Source organism: Amblyomma mixtum, chromosome 8 (genome assembly GCF_055824585.1).
Source record: "Amblyomma mixtum isolate Tamu chromosome 8, ASM5582458v1, whole genome shotgun sequence".
Lineage (NCBI taxonomy): Eukaryota > Metazoa > Arthropoda > Arachnida > Ixodida > Ixodidae > Amblyomma > Amblyomma mixtum.
In genome coordinates, this window is record NC_143019.1 from 95643092 (window position 1) to 95667967 (window position 24876).

At 48.5% G+C, this 24876-nt stretch overlaps 1 protein-coding gene across 1 annotated transcript; it reads left to right on the top strand.

Moving 5' to 3' along the window:
- Positions 1 to 3572: 3572 nt before the first annotated feature.
- LOC149333619 (sulfotransferase 1B1-like) lies at positions 3573 to 24198 on the top strand. Its single transcript, XM_089558721.1, has 4 exons — positions 3573 to 3809; positions 14514 to 14643; positions 20877 to 21161; positions 22623 to 24198. Exons 1-4 carry the CDS (start codon positions 3603 to 3605, stop codon positions 22973 to 22975), a joined length of 975 nt encoding a protein of 324 aa, XP_089414847.1. The 5' UTR covers positions 3573 to 3602; the 3' UTR covers positions 22976 to 24198.
- Positions 24199 to 24876: the final 678 nt, after the last annotated feature.

Sequence of the window (24876 nt, forward strand, 5' to 3'; positions counted from 1 at the left end):
AACGCACCCAACGAAAAGCAGTAACGTTTATTTTCAACAAATGCGGTCGTGTTTCAATCTCGGAATTGCTTCAACAATGTGACCTCGCGTCTGTAACTAAGAGGCATCGCATATATCTAATGTCCTTTTCCCAGTTCATTGCAGGACATTACAGTATTGACACTTATGGTCTCTCCACTTACTCGACAGGATATAGTACAAGACAGCGGCATGACAAGTCAATAATGCCCCTAACTTAAAGAATTAATTCTTTAAGTACTCTTCCCAGAAACTATAGTTGACTGGATGGCCTCACTAACGACGCAGTCATGTAGACGTCATTAAGACCATCTCAGGTGCACCTGAAATAATTTACTATTGTTTTGCCTTTATGTGTGCGTAGCCACCCTGCTAAGCTCTTGAACAAATACCGCAGTATGCATAAATAAATAAATAAATAAATAAATAAATAAATAAATAAATAAATAAATAAATAAATAAATGTCTGGACTCATGGGTGGAAGTGTAAGCTTTCATTGCATCTGAACAAATTCTTTCGTAGCGAGATCCGTACGTTCAATATGCAGTGTGTGTAAGGATTGTTACCCTAACGGGTGCAAATGAATATCGCAGCAAGATTATAAACTAGACATGGAAACGTGAGTGATTGGAGCATGGGTTGTGGACCTGCTTTCGGTTTCGTCATGGGAAGTGTACCTGCGGAAATTTTATCAAAATTGCATGCATCTTGGGTGTCACCTTCATGAACCCTACTGTCGTCATTTTCTTCATATTCTGCCGCCAATAGGACCAGGTGTCTCCTCTGTTTCGTGTTAGGGCAGGCACAGCTCTTGACTTGTGCATCTGTTCAACACGAGTCCTGAACTAAAACGTGACGGTAAACCGGGGGTCTTGCATGCCGTCTCTCCCTGAGAAATATGGAAAGAACCAACAGGTCTATGCCAGCAGTTTTAACGTACCTGCGGTGCTTAGCAACCCTGAGCACAACCTCCTTGTAGTGTCTCCACAAGAACCCCCCCCCCCCCTCCCAGCGGTGTGTGTATGTGTGTGTCAGTATTCGTCACCCGTCACGGCTCACGAGCTACAAAAAAATACCTATGTGCCTCAGGGGTTACAAAAAAAACCACCGAATGGCTGATATTATTTTCCAGCCGCGTCACCAGTAGTCAGAAGCTAGAGTAGAAACCTGAAACGCGTGTGTTTTATATGGTTGGCAATTGAAAGTATTCCCCGTTCTTCCAGGCGAATTCGAGTGCGGTAGACACGAAACCCAAAAGGCGCCGGTGTGCTGTGCGATGTCAGTGCCCGTTAAAGATCCCAAGTTGGTCGAAATTATTCTGGAGACCTCCACTGCGGCACCTCTTTCTACTTTCAATCTCACCTTCCTCCCTTCCCCTGCGGCGCGATTGAGGTGTTCATCGAGAAGTGATGCTGTTACTGCGGCCATTCCTTTTCCTAAAAAATGCATACACTGCACCTGTTCTTTCACTCCCACCTTCCTCCTTTCCCTTGCGGCGCGATTGAGGTGTCCATCGAGAAGTGATATAGTTACTGCGGCCATTTCTTTTCCTAAAAAAACATACAGTAATGCGAGCGTGGTAGAAATAACCAAGGAGAGGTAAGGCTCCAGTATGGAAGTTGCTAGGCCGTTAGTTCCTTCGGGGTTGCAAAATAAGTTAATACCGCTGCGGCTGCGTCGGCGTGCCTCTCACGCCGTCGGTCGGACGTCATCAGCTCTAACCGACCGCTGCCGTTTCATTAGGCGCCCGGTGCTGGCGCCTTTGACGACGATCAGAGGCGCGAGTCACGTTACGCCATGCTGCCCTCGCTCATTCCACGGCTGTGCGGAGGGCGCTGTCAAATTGCGGACGGCGGACGTCTAGACGGGACGTCGACGTGACCTGGCAAGCCTAGACGGCGACACGCTGCCATCTCTGCACTGCGCGCTCTGCTCCGCGGAGAGGGCAGGCCGTTCCGGGGCTATCCCGAGTTTGGTTGCCAGGTCAGCCGTCTGATATTCTCGACAGTCGACGGGCTCCCCCACGTTTTAGATTAGGGAGCGATGTCCCTTTGCGGTCGCCATCGCTTGCGTGTCTTCGTCGCTGTGCCTCTTTCCACTGGCGTTCTTAAGTGCTTGTTGCGTAAGCAAGTGAGAGTTATTTTACAAGTTGCTTTCTTTAACAGCGACAGCTGTTAAGGCCTTGTGTGCCGTTTTAACGACGATTATGTCGTCGTTGAAGCTATGGAAGAGGGTAAACGGGGATAGGGCTTTCACCATGCTGTGCCATGCGGTGCCGGTGCTGTACTACTATTTCTGTAGCCCGAACAGCAGTATTCCACAGTTCGATATCGACGTTGCGGCATACACGTGTTGTCTTGGTGTTTCAAAACAGAGACTTGGTGCATCATATGGGATACGTCAGTTCACACGACACTCATCACTAAGTAGTCTTCATTACGATTAAGGAAGTGCAAAATAAAAAGCGTTTCATGTGCGGCCTAAATATGATCCTCATTCAGAGTCATCGTCGTCGTTTATTTTTTTCTACGTAGACAATGAAATGCCACAAAGGTTTATTTCGCACACGGTACGGTAAAACGCACGGGGTTCCAGATCACTGCTTGACAGCGGTGCGATTGCAAGAGAGCCCACAACGCCAGCATGCTTTTCACCCGTGGGCGTGCATGCCAGCTTTGCCTTGAGGGAGACATGATCCCGCAGGCTCGACTAAGTGTTTGTCTTCGTGCGGTCTGGCGGCCTCTGGGAATGCTGGTTGCTCTGTGATATAAATGTGTACTGCTATAGGGATATTTAGTACACATCGTTTTTATTATTCTTGTCATGTTGTGTTAAAGGAAAAAGACACCTTTAGCATACCATGTCACCGTTAGCGGAGTACCGGCAGCCCGCGCACAGCTAATGCGCCTGCGCAAGCCGCCTTGACGACGCCAGATGGCGGCAGGTACACGGCGGCTGCGCTCGCGCCAGCAGCATCGGGGCCGATCAGCGCGCGCTCAGCGGCGGTGGGCGGGCTCCTGGTACTCCGTCAACGGTAACACTGCGTGCTAAAGTTGTCTGTTGTTTCCGTATACCTGAACTTCGTATTAAGACCAAAGGCTTTAATGCGTCATCGTTGTCGACAGAAGGCTGTCAGCAGAGGTGTCACGCTTTTCGGTTGGTCGAAATGGTTATGACGTCAGAGTGCGGCGGAATTGAAGTAATGAGGTCACCCACGGATGCCGGACGCCCCCTTTTGGAGCACATGTTAACCAATTAAATAGTTGCCGTCCGCTCCGACAGGGGGCGTAAGGCGTCCGTGGGTGATCACATTACATACATCATTACTGCGGACAGAGCCATGAATACAACCGAACTCATCGAAGCAGAGAAAGTCGTGCTAAAGAAGCAGCCAAAGTCGGCAGTCAAAGTGTGTAGTCAATAAAGCACTAGTACAGCACAAACAGTCTCGCAGTCAATGCCAAACAGTGCGCCAGGAAAGACCAAACAATGCCAAACAGTGCACCTTGCAGCACTTTAGAAAGTGCCCCCTGAATGTTTTCTCACGCTTCGCTGACGATTGCTGTTTGCAGGCACGACATGGATGGAGGAGATCGTCTCGCTGGTGATGAACGGCGGCGACCCTGACCGCGTAAAGAACAAGCTGCTCGTGTACCGGGTGCAGCACCTGGAGGTGGGGCCACCCGTGGGCCACCTGTGGCACCTGCGCAAGACCCGCTCACCCCGGCTGCTCGCCACACACCTCCCCCTCAAGCTCATCCCCAAGCAACTGCAACAGGCCAAATGCAAGGTAAGTACGCTATCCTCCTTTCTGGAAGCGCAGATGCGGCTTACTGTGCATAGTTCGTGAAGGTACAGTAAGCAGTATGCTCGAAGGTGACACGCGTCCTGGACAAGTACAGTCTTCGTCAAAAGTAACCTGCACGTTTTTCTTATAAGACGTATATTCAGGCTATTATGCCAGCCCTCAAGGTCTAAATCTCTGTATGGTAAGAAGAACCCCTGTTGCCACCTTCAAAGGACTTTTTGATCTTTAGGGAAGCCGTGAGGGCTCTGTTATATAAATCAGAAGCAACCCATGGAGCCTGGTTACTTTTGACAAAGACTGTACGTTACACTAGACAAACACGTCCGCATTTGACACGAGCTCTGTAGCGGCGCAGGTCGGTGGAACACCGAGGTTCTGCGCGCGTAGAGTTAAGGGTTCGCAGAGCTGTGCCCGAGCCAATCAAGGCAGGGGCTATAGATTTGACCATTTTATGTCCTATTGTTGTCTTTTTGGTCATGGGCAATTATTGTCGTCCACCATCGTAGACACCGTCGCGAAGCCACGACCAGAGCAATCGAGAATGTAACCAAAACGGTAGAAAAGGCCCCAAGTGGCTCGCGAAACCCCCTGGGAAGCGGAATCACACGCTACGTGGCGTTGATAAGATAGCATTGAGTTAAACTGCTCATAAAACTAATCCGGAAGAGCATGCTATCGAACAAGTTGCCTTTGCATGATATAAATGAACTGGGCACTTGACGAGGACCGAGAAGAAACACATACGATGACAGACAAGCGCTAAGTTTTGCGCCCACTTCTTTTATATTATAAAACCAGTCATGTGGCCTCCAGTGGGTTCTGAGACCCACGTTGTTCTGTCGGAGCTCCCGTCTGGCTCATGCGCAATACCATGGTAAATTTCACAACACTAACACTAGGGGAGGCCCCTACTCGGCATAGCCGACGATGCATAGCATCTCACCTTAGCCCAGAACCCCGCTTCCGGCTCCGGGGCCCAGTTTTAAAGCCCTAAAGGCCCGGCCCACATTCCGTAGCTTCCAATCATGTTGCGGTCTTAACATCATTGGTTCATCCAGGGCATGGCCAGCCCTCCAGCTTCCGTAAGGTAGAGCTCTCTCGCCACCACAAAATAAAAACAAACACAAATAGACATTCGTGCCAGCACGTGCGCGAGTCGGTACCGCGGAGCGGGGTAGACACCCGTAATTCCCGGCGCGTTCGCGAGCGGCCGCGTTCCAAGGAAGGAGACGCTTCGCTTTGAGCGCTCCCAGCCGCGTTCCGATGGCCCCGCGTACACTAACGATCCCTTACATTGGCTTTGCATGATATAAATGAACTGGGCACTTGACGAGGACCGAGAAGAAACACATACGATGACAGACAAGCGCTAAGTTTTGCGCCCACTTCTTTTATATTATAAAACCAGTCATGTGGCCTCCAGTGGGTTCTGAGACCCACGTTGTTCTGTCGGAGCTCCCGTCTGGCTCATGCGCAATACCATGGTAAATTTCACAACACTAACACTAGGGGAGGCCGCTACTCGGCATAGCCGACGATGCATAGCATCTCACCTTAGCCCAGAACCCCGCTTCCGGCTCCGGGGCCCAGTTTTAAAGCCCTAAAGGCCCGGCCCACATTCCGTAGCTTCCAATCATGTTGCGGTCTTAACATCATTGGTTCATCCAGGGCATGGCCAGCCCTCCAGCTTCCGTAAGGTAGAGCTCTCTCTCCACCACAAAATAAAAACAAACACAAATAGACATTCGTGCCAGCACGTGCGCGAGTCGGTAGCGCGGAGCGGGGTAGACACCCGTAATTCCCGGCGCGTTCGCGAGCGGCCGCGTTCCAAGGAAGGAGACGCTTCGCTTTGAGCGCTCGCAGCCGCGTTCCGATGGCCCCGCGTACACTAACGATCCCTTACATTGGCTTTGCATGATATAAATGAACTGGGCACTTGACGAGGACCGAAAAGAAACACATACGATGACAGACAAGCGCTAAGTTTTGCGCCCACCTCTTTTATATTATAAAACCAGTCATGTGGCCTCCAGTGGGTTCTGAGACCCACGTTGTTCTGTCGGAGCTCCCGTCTGGCTCATGCGCAATACCATGGTGGGCTGGTAGCAATGTCACTGAATTTATTTCAATTAATTTCGTTGCAATGTGCCACGGGGGCAGGTAGCTCACAACCTAGCTAGTGTTCAGGTTGCCACGTGTCATTGTAGCTATAGGTTGTGGTGACGTCGCGCAAGGTTCACATGACCTCTCTCGACCAATCAGGGAATTTCGTGACAGAGACGCCGGAAATCTTTTTTTTTGTGCGAACGACAACCTAAATGCTGTCACATTAAAGAAACCTTGTCCCCGCATAAATGCAAATTGAGCATGACTGGGAGGTCACAGAAGAAGAAAAGGCACACAGAAACTCTGCCTGTCGTCACCTTTAACTAGATGTGGGGAATGGCAGAAGGCGGTGCAAAGAGGGGTGACAGTTTGCAAGCAAATTCCAAGCCCCGGTCTGGAGCTTGCGTCGGTGGACCCGATTCAATCGAAACAAAAGCCTGTCACCTATTTCGTGGACGCCACTGCTATTCTTAAGAGCAGTTGGATTAGAATATGTCTCTCCACAGTTGCACGGGTATGTCACTGTCGCTCTGCTGGTACTTGCTGAGGCCCGCTTGGGAGCCTCAGTCCGCACCACATTTGTCGTGTCGTTTTATTACCGCGCTCGTGTGTCCCTGGAAGGGAAGGTGCGCATGCGAGCGCATGCGACTTTCGCCGCCTGGATATTTGTTCCACTATGTCGCAACGCGGATCATTTTTTTTTTCGCCAAGATGCGCCGAGCTTACTAAAGCTGCACTAACGCGGGAGTGCTCCTGTATATAGGAACACTAGCACTCGGTCGCTGCCAGCGCCGTCTACTCGCCGAAGTGGTCGCGCAGAGAAGCCCTTTGTAGCCCTTTTCTAACCGTTTATACCTCGAGCCCGCTCGCTGAGTGCAGGCGCGACAAGTCGGCTGATCGTCCCTTGTGGCGTATCGCTCACCAGCGCTAATCTTCTTGATACTGCGGTGTACGGCGATAGGAAACACCGATCGGGACATTGGGACAGCGGCTATTAAACAATCGCGTGGCTGTTTTTGGCGATAACGAAACACACCACGCCTGGCAAGGATGTCGAGCGGCGGTGTACGGCTAGCTTGAAACATAGAACTGCGCGCTGAAATTAGCTATACTTGTATGACCCTCAACGCGTACAACTTTCCGGATTCGGAAGGTCGTGTGTGACGGTGTAGGGTGCTGCGCCCCGACGCGCGTTCCATTTTTAGCCCAGGGCGCGTCGATGGCTGACTTTTGTGAGCTTCGTTTAGCCGTTCGTCGAGCTCTCGGTGGTTTGATCCTGTTTTTGGCGCGTAACGCGGTGGTTGGCGCGCTTTTGGCGTTGCTAGGCGTGGTCCTATGCCCTTCCTTCGATTTTCGTATTATTCTCATGCGGCCCTTTATCGGCGTCCTTTGGTTTGGGTGGAAATGGCCGCATTTCCGCCTCTTTGTGGCGCTTTTGTTCCCGCTATAATGGATCGCTTCGCGCCAAACTACGGCTCCTTCCACGACCGAAAGGGTCATGCAGTCTGACCGAGCTGCGCTGTTGTAGCATTTGTGGTCAAGTTATGCTGTCCGAAGTCCGCTTCACGCAGACTATATCTGTGCCAGATAGCTTTCTAAGTAGAATGTCTATAAAAAAAGCCTTTGTGCGCCTCCCCTTCCCCTTTCCTTTCCTCCTTTCCCGCCAGGTCGTTGCTTTATAATTGATAGTGGCATACAGCTGTCCAACAATGCTCCTTAGATGGACACCGGGCAGCCGTTAGGCTTTAACAAGGAAAAGTACAAAAACATTATAATTGTACCGGACTCCCATCATTCACGCCTTATGGCCAGATGATGGGCCCGGGCTTGCTCTTACAAAGTTTCTTGTTGGCACTTCACGGCACGTCGCACAACTATCGATGTGCTCTCTGTAGCATCCTGGAGAGGAACATGCTTAAGGTCGATTACCGTGATGTACGGACGCCATTGCGGTGTCAAGTCCTAGAGACTATGTGCGCTGTCCTTCCACAGAAGGGAGTCGTGATCATGAATATTGCTGTATGAGTACATACTTCCTCGCGCATGTTTTTAACGCACCAGTGAAATTGGAGCTCCAAAGTTAGTCGCTGAGGTGCACGTTAAGTAGCATTGAACCGATTGACAAGACAAGGAATGATATGACAACGGCGACTGCATAAATTGGCGAGCTTAAAGAATTCAAATGCGTGAAATCCGTACGTAAGGCATGGAAGTCCTTTTGAGCTAGCATTTGAAACGCTAACGTAATCGTCGATTAAAACTCAGATCAAGCTTCTCCGCTGCACAAGCGCCAAGTAGGGCGCGCATGACGCCGTAATCGAAGGTACCGGTACATTTGCAATGCGTTAAGGCTTGCTTTGAAGGAAAAAAACCAACGCCAACGAAGGTTTAGCTCGTCGAGAGTTGTTTGGCAGCATCAAACGAGGCAGAGCAGGATGTGACTGACGGCAGCAGCATTTTGAAACCTTATCTTCCGTGACGTCATGCTAAACTTAATCACACTTCTCTGGTGCATTGAGGAGAAGTCTAAATTACAATAATCGATCACGTCACTATTTTCAATGCTAGCGCAAAAACACCTCGTATGCTTTATCCACAGACAAATATATGAATATTGCGGAATTCTAAACGTCGTGCAGTTTCCCTTTAAGGGACTTGTTATATGCAGTGTGTGTCTTCTCTTCAAAGAACGCTATGCTGGGCGAGTTGGTTGGTGTGCATTCTGACGACCAGGGCGAAATTCGACACTGGACAGAAGTACAGCACAAGCGCACGGGTTGTCTTTTATTTCTGTCCCTTTTCTTCATTTGTACATTTTTCTCGAAAGTGTGCAGTTTGCCGGCTTTGTTGCCGCGCAATGGGGCGTTATTGGGTCATGTCACAGAGCTTGGCTGCGAAGCTCTTAGCTGGGCTGTAGTAACCGTACTGCGAGCACGAGAGGCCGACAGCCGGACGCATAATTAACAACATGACGATAACAATGGCTTTTTATATCGGCAGAAGCAAGCTCTCGTGAATATGCTACTGAAATGTTGACAACTTCATTAAAAAAAAATTAACTTCACGAAGGCCTCAGGTGATATCTTTCTTGACCATCTGGACTCCCTTTGTGCAAAAGAGCACCGAAGGACGTCGACAGCCTATGCTTTAATCCGCCGATACCTTCAGCACGGCTTCACCCCACATGGCCCGTCGCACTATCCCACTGCTAACTGCGTTCGCCTAGTTTCCAGGCTTCAGCGCTATGGGAGGATGCAATGGCACGATAGCAAATTGTTCCCATTTATTATTCGCGCCCTTTCCTCAGCAGTTCCTTCCAGGAACACTTGCTTGAGAGGAACTGTACCGTACAGAGCGTCTCACACTCTACAGTATAATTGCATGGAATGTCTGTGAAAGGCACCACAAGCCTACCATGAGCATGCAGAGCTATCATTTCCTTGCCTCTTAGGGCTCCGTCTCGCGGCTGGCCTTGTGGAAGGTACGGGGCTGAGGCAGGTCTGGACAGAGCAATGATCTTGATGCTTGTCCAATCTTGTGATACTGCGTCGGATTTAATTGCTTCCTTAACGCGAGTGTCACATCGCTTAGTCGTTGCACCACTGCGCCAGGAGTGGTATGAGGACTCCCAGCGGTCTACGAATGTAAAAATCGCGAGAATTGGGCCTAGTAGGTTGTTAATGTGGTTCAACGTGCTTAACATTTCACATAACGAAATGAAGACGCAACATTATGTTCGAAGGAACCACAATCATTTCGCATTGAAATAACAAAATAGAAAGAGAGATCGCAGAAGCTTTTGAAATCAAATCCGCCGGTGCCGAAAGGTGTATCATTAATGTTTCGTTGTTGTTGTCCGAGAAAAAGGTCGACCTGCTTAGGCTGTTGCGATGACTGTGCTTTTCAGCGTGGATCTGCTTACGATCGCTGATATCGCTATGTTCTCTCGTTTCTTTGTGTGCCATTGATGACGCTCACGTTTTGTGTTCCAAATATTACCCGTTTCCTCCATTAAAACCAGTTGTAAGTTCACGCTCTGTATTGTGTCTTCATGTCGTTCTGTGAAAAGTTAAGCGTGTTGAACCACTATAAATGTAAAGCAGAGAATGGCCTTCTGCTTATAATGAAAATATCCCATTACGCCATCGCGTTTTATGCCTTTAATGCGCAACTTAAGCGTCTCATCCAGTTTTTTATGATCCGTTTTTGAAATCCTTCGCTTCTCATGCATGGACTCTGGCCGAGGATGGCATTTTTGTTTTTAATGGCTACGCGCGGCCCACGCAATGGCAGGACGGCTGGAGGGTCGAAATAAGCACTGGATTAAGGAAGCGATAGTGGTGTAACGCCCATCCAAGAGATTCATCGCTGCGGCAACACGCACCTTCTTTAGTGTGCTCAGGGCGCTGTGGGTATAACGCGTAGGCGCTTTGTCGATGTAGCGGAAACGTAGTCGCACAGGTGAAAAGTGAGAAAAATGTAATCCTAAAGTATTGCAACAGCTTCGGTGGGTGTCTGCTTCCTGGAAAGGCTCAACACATGGAGTCGTTTCGGCAAACGGCTTATCACATACCATATGCTGTGCAATTGCACGCAACCACCCTCACGTCCTGCTTCCTCACCTTCCCCCCAGTCCCGCTTCCTCCCATTCGCTTTTTTATACAACTGCCAGCCTCTGTCATGTTTAGTTCTGAACACCTGCGATGTGTGGCATTGCTAAACTCCTCTACGTGCTGCGCTCAAATAAGTGCCGCACCAGCTGAAAGAAGAGAGCAAAAGTTAGGCATCGCAGTCTGAAGTGTTAGCTTTGAGTTGCTAGTGCATACTAACTAAATTTAAAAAAAAATGGCAAGTGTCATGTGCTGCGCTGTACGAAAGCCGCTAGGTGTACCTTTGCAGGTGCGATGGTACGACTCCTTCGGCGTAAGCGCCTTACGTTATACTATAACGGACGTTTTGTTAATAGCCCATGCGGTCCGGTAATGTTATTACAGAAGTTGCGATATCCGCGCTATGAACGGAAGTTTTATTTCAGTCAGGCTCAGTGGGCATTCGACCTCCCCGGAGGAGGCCGAAAGTGGCAGAACAGTCTGGCGCTGGAGGGAAGGACTAAGTGGCGAGCCAAATACAGCAGTGGTAAAGAAGCACGCGACACCTTGTACTCTATCCCATATAGCTCCCAGCAGTCAATTTTTTTAACTTCGCTAACTGCTCTTATTGCTGCAGTGGGTACCCACAATACACGGGGCGTCGATAGACTACAAACTTCAAATATTTTCAACAGGCTGCAAATGAAAGATTGAAAGAAGGTCCGCAGTGAAGCTATAGTCCTGGTTTTTCCACAGCGCCGGCATTAGCGAGCACGCATGGTCCTCGCTCTCTCTGACCCTAGTGGCTTAACGGTGCACCAGTTGTTTATCCAGGGCGCGCTGCGTCTGCGTGCCATTCAAGCTGATGCGCGAACTAAACGGAGGCGTGCCCCGCATAGCCGCCCCCCGCTTATCGTCGCATTCATTTCTCTGCAACCAGACTGTATACGTTCCCAACGGGCGCTGCCCGGGAGGCGACGCGCCCCGCATGCGACCCGGTGTCGCGCCCTGGTGAACACCGCGACAGGGCCGGCGTGTCCGCACTCCACGCGGCACGGCCGTGATTTAGAGGCGCGCACTACACGAGCGGAGGCGTTCGGCGTTCTTGCTGTGCAGTCTCTTACCCAGTGCTGCACTCGGCTGTGTTCCGTGTCAAGTTCTTTAAAGACGTGCGATATTGATACCATAGGAAGTCGATGGAATAAAATGAAAGCCGGTATGGGCTGAAATTCAATACGAGAATGTTATTGTTGGGATGATGATCGTATTGTAATTGCGCTAGATGAACTCGGCCAAATAGCCTCGTGGCACAATGTTTTTGGTCTGGGGCTGCAGTTCGTGTAGACCGAGATCAATTTTTCCTAAGAATTTTGCCCTAGAGGATCTTGGCACCGGATCAGGAGAAAGGTGCGCAGGTCGGTGCCCTGCGGCACTGGTGATCGAACTGCGCGCGTACCGTATACGAGGGAGAAGCTCAGCCGACTCGACCTCCGCATCTGTACTTCTCAAGAAAGTGCATGCGAAATCCCTCCCAAATTTGCCACGGAAAGAGCACCCACAGCTGGGTGAACATCACTTAGCACTCTGCATTACCGGGGGCGTATCGGGGAAGAGCTGAAATAAACAGGGCGGGTCTATTCGTATATTAAACTGTCTGAGCAAGCAGTAAAGTAGATCATATGCTATGCTTATTTACTGCCCCCCTCCTCCCCCCCCCCCCTCCGAAAAAGAAATGCCTCGTCCTGACCTGTTGTGCTCTGGCCGCCCCTTCCTCTCCTGCCTCCTAATCCTATTATATCGAGGTGCGACTGTCGGGATCGCTTAACTGTTAAACACGAGAGGGATCGATTGTTTTCTGTGAACTCGCTGGCGTCCCCCATGTTGTCTTCAGGACTCTATCCAGCCGCGAACTGACGCTGGCACTTCGGTCCTTCAGCCTTGAGAAGACAAAGACCCGTTTCCTTTCCTTTCCTCTCTAGCCTTGGCTGCCACAGAAAGTTGACCGCGAGTGCAGACAAGCATCGACAGGTCGTGCAGGTAGATCTGCAGTTTTTGACTGAAAACTCTGGGCTAATAGCGGTCAGACCATACGGTCACATGCCTTCGCCGAACGCGTCACAAGGATGAGCAGAAGTGCACTGGCCTTCATTAGCTGTCGTTCCTGACGTGCCGAGACCTCCTTTCTCGGAAAGTGCATGCATGTACAATGCCTATAGTGTCATTCACATTGGGCAATAGGGATTTTGAAATAAGGCAGATCGATTCAGTCCCTGAGTGTTTGGAGTGCTTCTGAGCTGCTGGGAGGGGACGGACTACTCAGCAGCATTGCCTCGCATTCATCGCGGCTTATCGAATGTGGACGCTGGGTTCACTTGTGCCTCGGTCATTATGAGGATGGTGTTTACTCGTGATTAAGCGAGCGCGGTTTCGCCATTGGCCCAGTGACGGCGATCCGCTGTGACGTTATTTGATTCGCACCAATGAGGAAACGGAGTATGGTAAGCGTTTCGAGGGAAGGCTTGCGCACGCATCCTGTCGCGTATATGGAACTCGTCTAGCTTCTCGTTATCTCACGCTTTGTGAGTACCGCTCGCAAAGCGCCGTCGTTGGTCGGTACACGTTTCTGGGCTCTAGAAAGTGCTCGAGTTTTGTATGCGCCGCGCTAACTGGGGCCACGCGAAAATGGTCGCCTGCGCGGGACACGCTTCAGTCATCGTCGCGAGCGCGATTGTGCTTGCTGGCGCGCGTGACGGGTTTGCAAAGTCTGCCTTGCCACGTGGTGACCCGTCCAATCGGTTGAGGGGTGGGACGGGTGGCGGAGGCGCTCAGATTAGGTGCACTGGATTTCTGGTCGTTACAGAGCTATTTTAAAGAAAGGCCCGATTGTTTGTCATGCTTAACTCTGCTCCCCCTCTCCCCACCCTGACCGCTGAAAAATACGATGAAAGTGAATGTTTTGTGGTCCCATTGCTTCAAGCAATGGCTTTCGTTGTTGCGGGAGTGAACGCTGCAGTTCGTGAATAATAAACTCGTTAGCTGCGTATAGTCTGTCATGGTCAAGGTAACAGGGGCTTTTCATCCGACGGACTGGCTGTAATATCTGTCACGACTAACCCTGCGTTTCAGAAGAAAGCGCGGTGACATGCATATGCGACCAGGCGTAGGCAAGAATAAGTCGTAAAAGCATCAGGACTTACGCGGCTCCTATACCCTTTTTTTAGAGGTGTCTGTTTATATATGTGCGTATTATCTGAGTTATTCTGTACAGAGCAAGCAGTGCATTGATTATGTGTCATTGTATGCTCGACGTTTATATTGAGTGTTCCTTTGAATTTTGAGTATCTTTGTTATCTGACATTACATCGTTGGCATTGTCGCGAGTATAATTACGCCACCGCAAGGTTTTGTCACGAGCACCAAAATAGAAATGGGAACGCAATAACGGGGAAACTTTCGTAAGCCGTGCTGGCTGAGCTGCTTTGCAGTTCTGCGTGGCTGAGTTTGAGGTGGCGGGCTCCTTTCCGGCCGCAGCGGGTGCGTTGCAATGAAGGTGAAAATGCGGAATGGAACTGCACTGAGATTTCAGTGCAGGTTTATGATCCTCGTGAGGACAAAATGAATCCGGAGACATCCATTATACGACTTACCTTATAAATTACAATACAACTCAGGCACGTATGAATCGGCAACGTTCGCGATGGCTGTTGTTCGACCTGCCGCGGTGGCTCTGTGACTCGAACCTGCTTGCCTCTATTAGTTCGTGGCTTCGATTATGAGCTGCAGCCACCTTGTTTCGATCGAGGCGACGCGGAAAAGCGCTGCTACGCTGAGATTTCGATCCAAGATAAAGAACCAAATATTGTACTTCCGGCGGTCCGGTACAAGTCATACGTAAGCTGTGCTGCAACTCTGGTGCAAAAAAAAAATGATTATTTGCATATAACTGCACTTGTGATATCTCACCGCTCTCGCCCCCTTTCTCGCTGCGCAGATCATCTACGTGGTGCGGAATCCCAAGGACAACGCGGTGTCCTACTACCACCACCACAAGATGAGTACATTCCTCGGCAACTTCAAGGGCTCCTGGGACGAGTTCCTCAGCCACTACATGGCCGGACATGGTGAGTTCCTTCTATACATCTTTCAAGGAGTCTAGTGCCTGATCGTCAGAAATTCATGTAACGAACTACAGCTCTCGAAGTGCACATCATGATTAAGCCGTAGTAACTTTTTTTAGTTACGTGCATGTCTGTGGGCACAGTTTGAGTGCTTCATCTGAATGTCTTTTTTTTCGTGAGTTCGTTTATATTATTACTTCCAGGTAGAGTTTCAGCGTGCCAGTAATCAAGATGGATGGGTGCATCTTTTTTTTACTCACTCTCTGCCGATTTCATCGCCAGTGAATTTCCAACGATGGCTAAGATTATCGTGGCCGTTTAGTTTAGAACTCGGTCAATTAAGACGCTTGACCTGATATTTAGAAGCGTACCAGCACTTAACATTTCGTGCCGTGCTGAAAACTCCGCTCACTGACTCCGCTCCTACTCGACCGGCCCACACCTTCGCTCACCCATGGACATCGCGTGTACGTTCTCTTTCTCACACTGTCCGCTATTTTGTGCTCAGAATAAATTCCGGTGGTAAAGTTTGTTGTTCTCCAGCAGCGCGCGATTACACGCAGGATATCCAACTATCAGTTCGGCTTAACCTGCGTTCATGGCTTCGCGCCTTCCTCAGGAGATGCGGATACACGCCTTCTTATATATTCAGCGGGCCTTGCGGTACTTGTCGTTTTCTTTGTCTCCGGGACCCTGGTCCCCATTCGGTACTGCTTGCTTCGTTAAATGAGCGAGGACACGACCGATGCGGCACTTTCGACACTGGACCACTGATGCTCTATCGCGCTTGTTACTGTGTCGTCGTTTTTCTCGGTTCATTTGTGAAAGCGCTTCGCTATTGCGCAAGGCGTCAGTCGATGGTCGCTTTTTATGTTCGTCGAGGCAGAGCTTGTTCTCATGGGTCGGATGCCACGCAGAATGCTTAGAGTTAGAAATGCAAGAAAGGGCCGGTAAGAGCGTTTTAGAGCTCTTTCAGAAAGGCGTCTTCGTTGCATGTGTGAAAGCCTCGAAAGGCAGTTGAGTGGGTAACGCCTCCCATTTCACGATTGGAAACTCGGACTTACGAGTTTAACACTTCTCCGCGATGAAGCACTTCTGCAAGCAGCTTAGGGTAGTGACCTCTACTCATTCAGCCCTCTAGAAATTCTGGAAGCATTGAGGTCCGTCGCCTGCTGTGCTGAGGTTCTCGCTGGTAGAAAGCCTGTAAACAACTGAGTTGCTTGCGTTCGTTTTTTCTTTGCCCGGAGTTTCGCCCTCCAATGGTAGTCACGTGGTCTAAAGCCAGCACAATGCAAGTTTCTCTTGCGCTTACAGAAGGATCTGTTTGACCCTTAGGACATTGGCGTGACGAGTCGCGATTTCAGGGGTTTCAAGACGATGTCATCTGTTTCAGGAAGCGGCGATGTACCATTACCGTTGCTCGCTGCGGCACCGACTCGATATCGACGGAAACTTACCGATTCGCATCGACCAGCGCATTGCGCCGGCTGGCCAAGATCGATGGTGCAGGCAGTCGCACTTGACCCTGTTGTTTTCCGGTCCGTGCAGCCGCGACAAACTAACGAGCACACACGAACAGAGGCACGCTTGTGAGTAGACGACGCCGTTATGCTTGCATGAAAAGTCAGGAACGGTGTTGTTCCGGTGGCCGGAGCGGTCGATGTCTCCGGGCATTTGCGAGGGGTGCGACGAATGGACATGCATTCCTATGCATGGTTGCAAGAAGGCGGCCAAAAAGGTTTTATGCATTGGACCTTTTGCTTATTCATTTCTCAACGGTGGTGATACGAAGGTTTAGTTCCGAATCTTGGCTGTTGAGCGGGATTGAGACAAAGGCTCAATGGTCGTTCATTACTTCGTTTTAAAATTTAAATGGATGCTAATATGTTGACCAGAACTGAACGCTTGCGGCAGAGACAAAGTGATGCGTAATTCTTCTATGGGTCTTCGTATGGGAATGGTTTGCAGGGAAATAAATGGACTTTTTATGCTCGCAGAAAAGCAGGAACATCAAGGACCTACGCAGAAGAATTAGTCGCAAACACCTGCCATTGTGTCGGTCGCCATTTTCATCCCTCTGCCATACAGCTCACTAGGAAAGCGATCGGAACCGTCGGATTTCAGATGGCTGCAATCAGTGGTGCAGAGAACAAACACACGTGATATTTACAAAACGTCAACAATCATTGCTGTAGCGATAACACATACAACATCATTTTTGTTGAAGCTCCTAGACACGGCGGTTATTCTGTTGTAGCGACGATGATGGGCTGATGATTTATGTTCTCTCCGGTTATGCGGAAGTTGTTCTGAATGCCGCAGTTGTTGCAAGCATTCAACATATTTTTAACATTGTGTCTGAGATTACATCTGCACTGTGTGCAGCGGTATTTTCTAGGGCAGAGGTTTTTATTCAGCTCGCTCGTCGCAATTCGTATAGAGCTTGTTTTTCAGCAAGGTTTACTTTGGTTCTCACGTCGTTTTTTTTTTCTAAAAAGCGGGCTTTCACAGGGCGAATTCAAAAATATGCCCATTGTACAGCTTCAAAAAATTTAATTACTTGATATTCATTAAAAAAAAGTTGGAGACATGAATAGGCTAGACTGCAGTGTAGTACTGCGGGATTTCTTTATTTTAACTAAAGGCGTAATAAATGCATTCTTCATCAGTAATGCAGGTTATTCATGAAATATTAGGCCACGTGTTGTGGACATGATGATAAACGTTGAAGTAAAATAAATTCCAGCAGCCTTTGCTATTATACGCGTTTTACAGGTAAGTAACGGAATTGTAGTCTCGTAATTTGGTTATCATGGATGTTAATAGATTATAAATAGCTTTATATTCATTGTGCCTCATCATCATCATCATCATCAGCCTGACTACGCCCACTGCAAGGCAAAGGCCTCTCCCATGTCTTTCCAATTAACCCTGTCCTTCGCCAGTTGCGGCCACCGTATTCCCGTAAACTTCGTAATCTCATCCGCCCACCTAACTTTCTGCCGCCCCCTGCGACGCTTGCCTTCTCTTGGAATCCACTCCGTTACTCTGAAGGACCAGCGGTTATCTTGCCCTCGCATTACATGCCCTGCCCAAGCCCATTTCTTCCTCTTGATTTCGACTATGATGTCATTAACACGCGTTTGTTCCTTCACCCACTCCGCCCGCTTCCGATCTGTCGACGTTACACCTATCATTTTTCTTTCCATAGCTCGCTGCTTTGTCCTCCACTTGAGCTGAACCCTCTTTGTTAGCCTCCATGTTTCTGCCCCTTAGGTGAGTACCGGCAAGATACAGCTGTAGTATACTTTTCTCTTGAGGGATATTCGTAAACTGCCATTCATGATTTGAGAGAACCTGCCATATGCGCTCCACCCCATTCTTATTCTTCTAGTTATTTCCCTCTTATGATCCGGATCAGCTGTCACTACCTGACTTAATAGACATATTCTCTTACTACTTCCAGCACCTCGCCACCAAATGCGAACTGCTGTTCTCTTGCTAGACTGTTGAATATTACTTTGCTTTTCTGCATGTTAATTTTTAGCCACACCGTTCGGCTCTGCCTTTCTAACTCATTGATCATACTTTGCAGTTCATGTCCGGAGTGACTTAGCAAGGCAATGTCATCAGCGAATCGCAGATTACTTAGCTATTCTCCATTAACTCTTATTACCAACTGTTCCCATTTCAGGCCCCGGAATACCTCCTGTAAATAGGCAGTGAATTGCATTGGCGAGATCGTGTCTCCCTGCCTGACACCTTTCCTTATTGGAATTTTATTGCTGACTATATGGAGAACTATGGTAGCTGTGCAATCGTTATAAATATCTTCCGATATTTTCGCATAACACTCTTCTACACCCTGATTCCGCAATACCTGCATGACTGCTGAGGTTTATACTAAGTCGAAAGCTATCTGGTAATCCATGAACGCTATATACAGAGGCTGGTTATATCCTGCGCAATTCTCTATCACCTCATTGATAGCGTGAATATGGTCTATTGTCGAGTATCTTCTGCGAAAACCTGCGTGATCATTTGGTTGATTTTCGTCTAAGGTTGTCCGGACCCTATAAGCCTAATATATTTTAATATTGCAAGCAATTCTTGAAGATGGCGATAATCATAAAGCAAACAAACTAAAATAACAAACGAAAATTTTCTTACTCTTCTCCTCAAAATATCGGGGTTGCATGATCAGCATAAGTATTATGTTCGGTTTGAAGGCCTCGTGTATAGCGTAACTAGTGTAAGAAAAAGGACGAACCGAGAACAGCCCCTTGTGGAGCGGCGTATCTAAGAGCACTTATAACTGACTTTGCATGGCGAGTGTGTTTTTGCGGCAGTTTGCTTGCCAAATTACCTGCGAATAGTTCACGAGCGGTTACCGAAATGCTCTGCTCATGTTTCTTAGTATAAAAATATCTTTTTTATTTCATTCGGGAGCGTTGTGCACTCTGTGCATAGAGCTCGTAAATTTTGGTTCTTCATTCTGCGGCTTTATGTCTGTGTTTTCCTATTGCAAGGAGGCTACTGTCGCGGTGTAATGATATAATTTAACAGAAAACCTTACATCTGAATCGTTGAGAACTTCCTCTTTCTTATGTTTCTTGTGAGAGAAAAAAATACGGATGGGATCTATTGCTATCATTCTATCGTCTGCTTTAAAACTGTCTGTGTTCTTTCAATTGCTAAGTTGTCAGGATGAACAACGGTAGATATTTTTTAACATTGTATTATTGGTTAATAATGTGTTGGTTCAACGCTTTTATTCGTTTTACTTTTGTAGCATCCTGACATGATATTTAGCCGCAAACTGCCGGTTTCAGGCTGCTTTAATGGCTGGCGAAAATACTGTATTCGGCATGCGTTTTGCAATGTCCGCACAAAGTCGTTGAACATTTTGCCTTAAAGAAGTAGGCTACGTTTAACGCACTTTTGTGAATTATTAGACATATCATGAAACTTACTCTTGCAATTGCTCTCACGTGCTAGCTTTACATCAACATCATGTGTTCCTGGTCTTTTCAAGCACGGTGAAGTACTCGGGCTCTCCGGTCGCTGTGAAGGCACCGGAAAGCTTGTGTCGGGAAATAATTAATTTCAGAAGGATTGTAAGTCTTAATTTATGGAGGTCTTGTCTTTTGTGCTTAAGTTTACTGAATTGAAGTTTTGCAAGCTTTTTTCAGCTGAAAAAAATAGCTACGACTTTTTCATGCTGTTGTATACTGATCTCAAAACGATGCGTAACGCCTTTGGGCACTGGACGTCGCGCACGCTTTATGAGAGAGAAAAACGCAAGCAGACTGCGTACGAACTCGTTTCTCGATACAACAACGCCATCCTCGGATTATCCTCGGCCATCCTCGACATATGTTGAAAGCTGCGTTTGTGCTGTCTCATTGTAATTAAGAAGGTGCTGCCGAGCCCGCCGAACTTGTCCTGACTATGGCTCGGTGTTTACAAATTCAGTATGCTTCTCTTGTTTTCAAGTGCAACGCCCAATGAAGGTGTTCCGTTCCTGATTTTTGAAGATTGTCGTAACACGTTGTGATTAGATAATTTTGTGCGGAATTCTGAGCAAAATTCTAGTAGGGAGTCTTAGCGTTTCGTTAGCGGTATCGTCAGGCGTTATCTACGCACATTTTCTGCGTGTAAGTACGTGTTGTCGGTATGCGGCTAGCGCCCGATAGTTGCGGTAAAGTTTTTCTAAAACTATTGCTATGCTTTCGTCGGTGCCTTCGTCGGTATTTTCTTAGTCGTTTTGGTGCGTAATGATCACTTTCAATGTTAAAGTGCGTCTAGATTTGAAATTAAAATAGGCGATGGCGGTTCATGAACTGCTGCAGGTCCTGCACTTAAGCATTCGAATGTCAAAGCTAGCTCGTAGTCTCTTTTGAACACGGATGGCTGAACGTCAACGTGCTCAGACTGAACATGTTTTCATTGCCAGAAGCACTTTTGCCTTAAGACGGCGATGCCCCTTACTATTCTCGGCAGCTGTCGTCGAATTTTGATGGCCGCGAAATTCTAGAGGCCCGTGTGCTTTGCGATGTAAAGCGTAGCGGACGGTAAAGAACCCTGGGTGGTCGAAACTTACAGAGCCATTCAGTACGGCGTCCCTCATATCCCGAGTTGCTTTGGAACGTTAAACCCCAATAAACAATAAACTAACTTACTTACTATGCCAACGACCGCTGCGTTTGACCTTGAACCCGTCCACGTGCACGCAGTGGTGTACGGCTCGTGGTTCGACCACGTTCTCCCCTACTGGAAGTTCCACCTGGAGCGGCCCGACCGCGTCATGTTCGTGTCGTTCGAGGAGCTGAAGATCGAGCTGGGCCCCATGGTGCAACGCATCAGCCAGTTCCTGGGCCGGCCGCTGGGGCCCGACGCGCTGGCCGCCGTGGCCAACCACTGCTCCTTCGACCAGATGAAGAACAACAACATGGTTAACCGTGAGGTGCTGCCCATCTCGGACCTCTTCGACATGACGCAGTCCAAGTTCATGCGGAAAGGTACGCCCCCTGGCCAGTTCAATGCCGAGAGTCGCGGCGTCAGTTGCACTGTTGTGCGATCTGCCCGGTGGCTTACGGCCTATTTAATCGGTGTATGTAGTGTAACTGACTATATATCCTTTGTTAAATATTGAGCGCACCCTCTCTTCACCCTTTCCTGTCCAACTCGGGTTTGCTCTTCGGCCACGTGTTGAGGCAGTTCTCATACGCTCTTATCTTCCAGTATTTGGCGGGATGGGGTTATCAATACTCTCACCCTCTATTGATGAGAAGCGGTGGGCTACGAAACAAGCCACGCTGTACAAAATGAATTTCACGGCTAGCTGTTTCAACACGCTTGAATTGTCGAACCATCTAGCCTGCCCGCAAGTGTTCAACAAATTCTCACCCTCCTTCAGAGGAATGGGATATCGGCAGTGGTATCGCGCCTGCTTCCATCATCTATAAATAATCACCTGTATCACGTGGCCAGAGACGGGAAATTCTCAACAATATCCACGCCCCAGTTCAAGTGTCCTTTCACACCAAGGCTTCTGGGCCTATGACTATCCATATGACCCGCTTGAGAGCATTGGAGTCTTGGGTCATGTTCCTGACGAAAGTTGTTCATACTGGTGTTACTTGAAAGCGGAGACGAGCGACTGATATCCTTAGTGTGCATTCTTACTGCAGTCACTAAAACCATTACCTTGTGCATTCATCTTTCGTTCTATACCCTACGTTTCGTGGGATCTTCATCGCAGCATATACGTTGTCGTGATGAATGGAGCATGCACTGTGCGCCAAGTGTTTCGTAGACGTAAATTGGCAGATAAAACGCCTATTTCAGTTAACTGAAGCTCAGAATGACTCTGAGTTTGCAGTTGTTGCAAAGTGCTTGAGAATTCTTAAATAGCTCCAGTAAACAGTCCAGAAACAAACCGAATATGAATTTTTCGTATGTTGCTTGTAATATTCATTATGTTAATCAAGGTTCCATTAGACCCCTTTATTTCCCTGCAGGTGATCTGCGCGGAAACGATGTTTTTATCACCATGAGGACATTGTGTTTCTTTGCAAATAAATTTCAAGTATGGCGCAAAAGAAAACTTTTAGTTTCAATATACGTCGCACTGTGCTAAAAAGACGACAGTAGGTTGACTTTCCTGGATGTGAACGAACTAGTTTGCAAGAACATTTATCAAAGCATATTTGTTGTTTTTTGCGCTATTCTCAAGAGTAAAAGTACATATCTTCCTAACTGAGCAAACTTAGCATTTTCTTGCTTCTTCCCGACAGTGCTGCAAAAAGTTCCACATTCTGATTACGCACCAATATTTCACGAGAGCTACCTTTGCCCGTGTATGACAGAATGCGTACAAAATATCGGTTTGAACACGCTATTATACATCGGCAATCTTTCAGAGGCTGGCAATTAATCTGTCCGTTTTTCCTTGTCTTTCGGCGTTTCGTTCGATGCAGGCATCATCGGGGACTGGAAAAACTACTTCACGCCCGAACAGTCCGAGGCCTTCGACACACTGTACGCCGAGCGCATGGCGGGCAGTGGCCTGGACCTGGTGTTCGAACCGCAGGACGCGCTCGATCGCATGCGCAAGTTCGGCCGCATCATCGTAGACCCCGAGCCCAAGGTCAACTGGGCCCGCCGGGACGGCACCGACTCCAACGCCAACAACGAGGAGGACAAGGAGCAAGACGGCTCCGGCAAGAGGCCCTTCCCGTGCTTCTTCGATTCGCCGCCGCTCCCCCGACGCCGCGAGGCGGTTCTACACCACCCCTTCATGACGCCCGACCCTCTGACGCTCACCGGCTAAAGTGGAGGAGCGCAGGGCGCCTCTGCGGTTGCCTCATCCACGGCGATGCGAACGGTTAGGACTAACGACGGCGGGGACTTTGAAGCTGCGGACCAGTGCCTTTGCCGGCATTCTGCTCGCGGCCGTGAGTGTGCGCAGCGATTTTAGCCTTACGGTGGTGCGCGGCATTAGGCTCGTCGATTCTGAACAGTGCATTGTTTGCCCCCTACCACTTTTTTTTTCGTTTGTACGAGTGACTGCTTTTTGCCGCTGGTGGTGTCGTACATGCGGCTTTGTTCGCCGTCGATGTACTCACGTGCAGACTTAGGCCTAACCTCCAAGAAGACTGGCTTTCTCCACTTTCTGCAACGCAGGACGCCGTCACTTCTGGCACCATAAGTCATTTCCGGTTGCGGATGCTAAGCCTGCTACATGGAGAGGCAACGAGCCTCACGCTGATCGTCGTCGCTTTTGCAGAGACATACAGCGAAGTTGGTGCAGCTTGTTAAGCCGAAAGAGGGAGAAAAGATGCTGTTTTTCAATGTTTCATGAAAGCACGAGAAATGGCTGCTGCTACGTGAACCCCGCACCTGTCTCTGTATGATTGCCCAATCAGATGTTTCCCTCTCACTTTTTTCTGCCACAGAAAGAAGCCTGTCTCCTTTTTATCGCACTAGCTTTCACCACACGTTCTCACGACTGCTGTCCGCAAGGAAGGAACGGGATGGTACTTGAAGCTTGTGTAACATTTAGTACACAACTTCATCAGTATGCATCAGCATGGATGCCCCATAGACTTTCTGTGCGCACGAAATCAAAGCTTGTAACTGGCTGTGGATGCTGAAAGGAAGATAGAGAAATCCGTCGAGCCTGTCATGTAACGCTAACAGAATGGCTGTGCGGCTCCATTTGTATACTAAACGCTGTATATCACCATAGCAACGGCAGCTGTTTTGAACAGTGTGAAGTTTTGAGCATTAAGGAGCTTTTGGCCGCGCTAACTAAAGCGCAAGCCTACAGTAAATACCTAGGGACCAAACACTTAAACTTTTTTTACTGTACATAAAGAGTGCTAGCATGTAGCATGGGCAGCGGTTAACTCCTGACCAGAGTTGTGTGATGTGGCACTGTGTGTTGATTGTGGCGTGTGCTTGTGTGCTTCTGGTCTTGCAGCCTGGATCAAGTTTTGCCTATGTCCTTTCCGTTTTCCTTTTATTGGGAAAATAAAGACACATTCAACATCGCAGATGTCTTGTTATATTCTTTTAGACGAAAGAACTCAAGTCAAGCAGACATTTAAGCTGCAGTAATGGAAAATTCCTTCATTTTGAGCTCTTGGTTTTAACTAAAGTGAACTGGGCATGCGACATCTACGAGCGCAGAGTCCAAGCAACTGTTATGAAGAGTGAACCAGTAATGTTCATTGGTGGCCTTAGTGCCATTCAGAAAGCTGATGATGACAACACCAGACCTAAAGCGAAATAATTGGCGTACTGCGTCTTAGTGCATTAAGGCAATGCTTTTCAGATCTTTAGAGCAACTTGCTTTCGCAGCAGAAGTAATGAAAAGGGAGAACGTCTGCCATGGGACCATGCAGTTTGAGAAAAGTGCAATGTTTTGTGCAGAGAATGACTATGTAATGTTGAAAATTTGAGTGACATGGAAGTTGAATGCCCTCCAGCGAGCATAATGATAGATAGAGGTCCCGAGCATATACACACTCCTACTTAACATCCTCAGTGTTTCTGTGATGACATTCGAAAGCTATGCTCTTTGCGCAACAAACAGAGATGTGAAAGTCTTTTTTGCCAATTATTTTCCATCAGTTACCAGCCATAGACACCGTCCCTGCAGATAGGATATTGTGGTAAGACAGGTACACTTTGAAAAAAATGCAAGAGGTGCCGATACAAAGAGCTAGT

What these genes read in the sequence shown, in the direction of transcription:
- LOC149333619 (XM_089558721.1), top strand. Translation starts at nt 3,603, where the DNA reads ATGGAGGAGATCGTCTCGCTGGTGATGAACGGCGGCGACCCTGACCGC. An exon ending in TGCAACAGGCCAAATGCAAG is followed by an intron (nt 3,810 to 14,513) that starts GTAAGTACGCTA and finishes CTCGCTGCGCAG; the next exon opens with ATCATCTACGTGGTGCGGAA. An exon ending in CCACTACATGGCCGGACATG is followed by an intron (nt 14,644 to 20,876) that starts GTGAGTTCCTTC and finishes ACGTGCACGCAG; the next exon opens with TGGTGTACGGCTCGTGGTTC.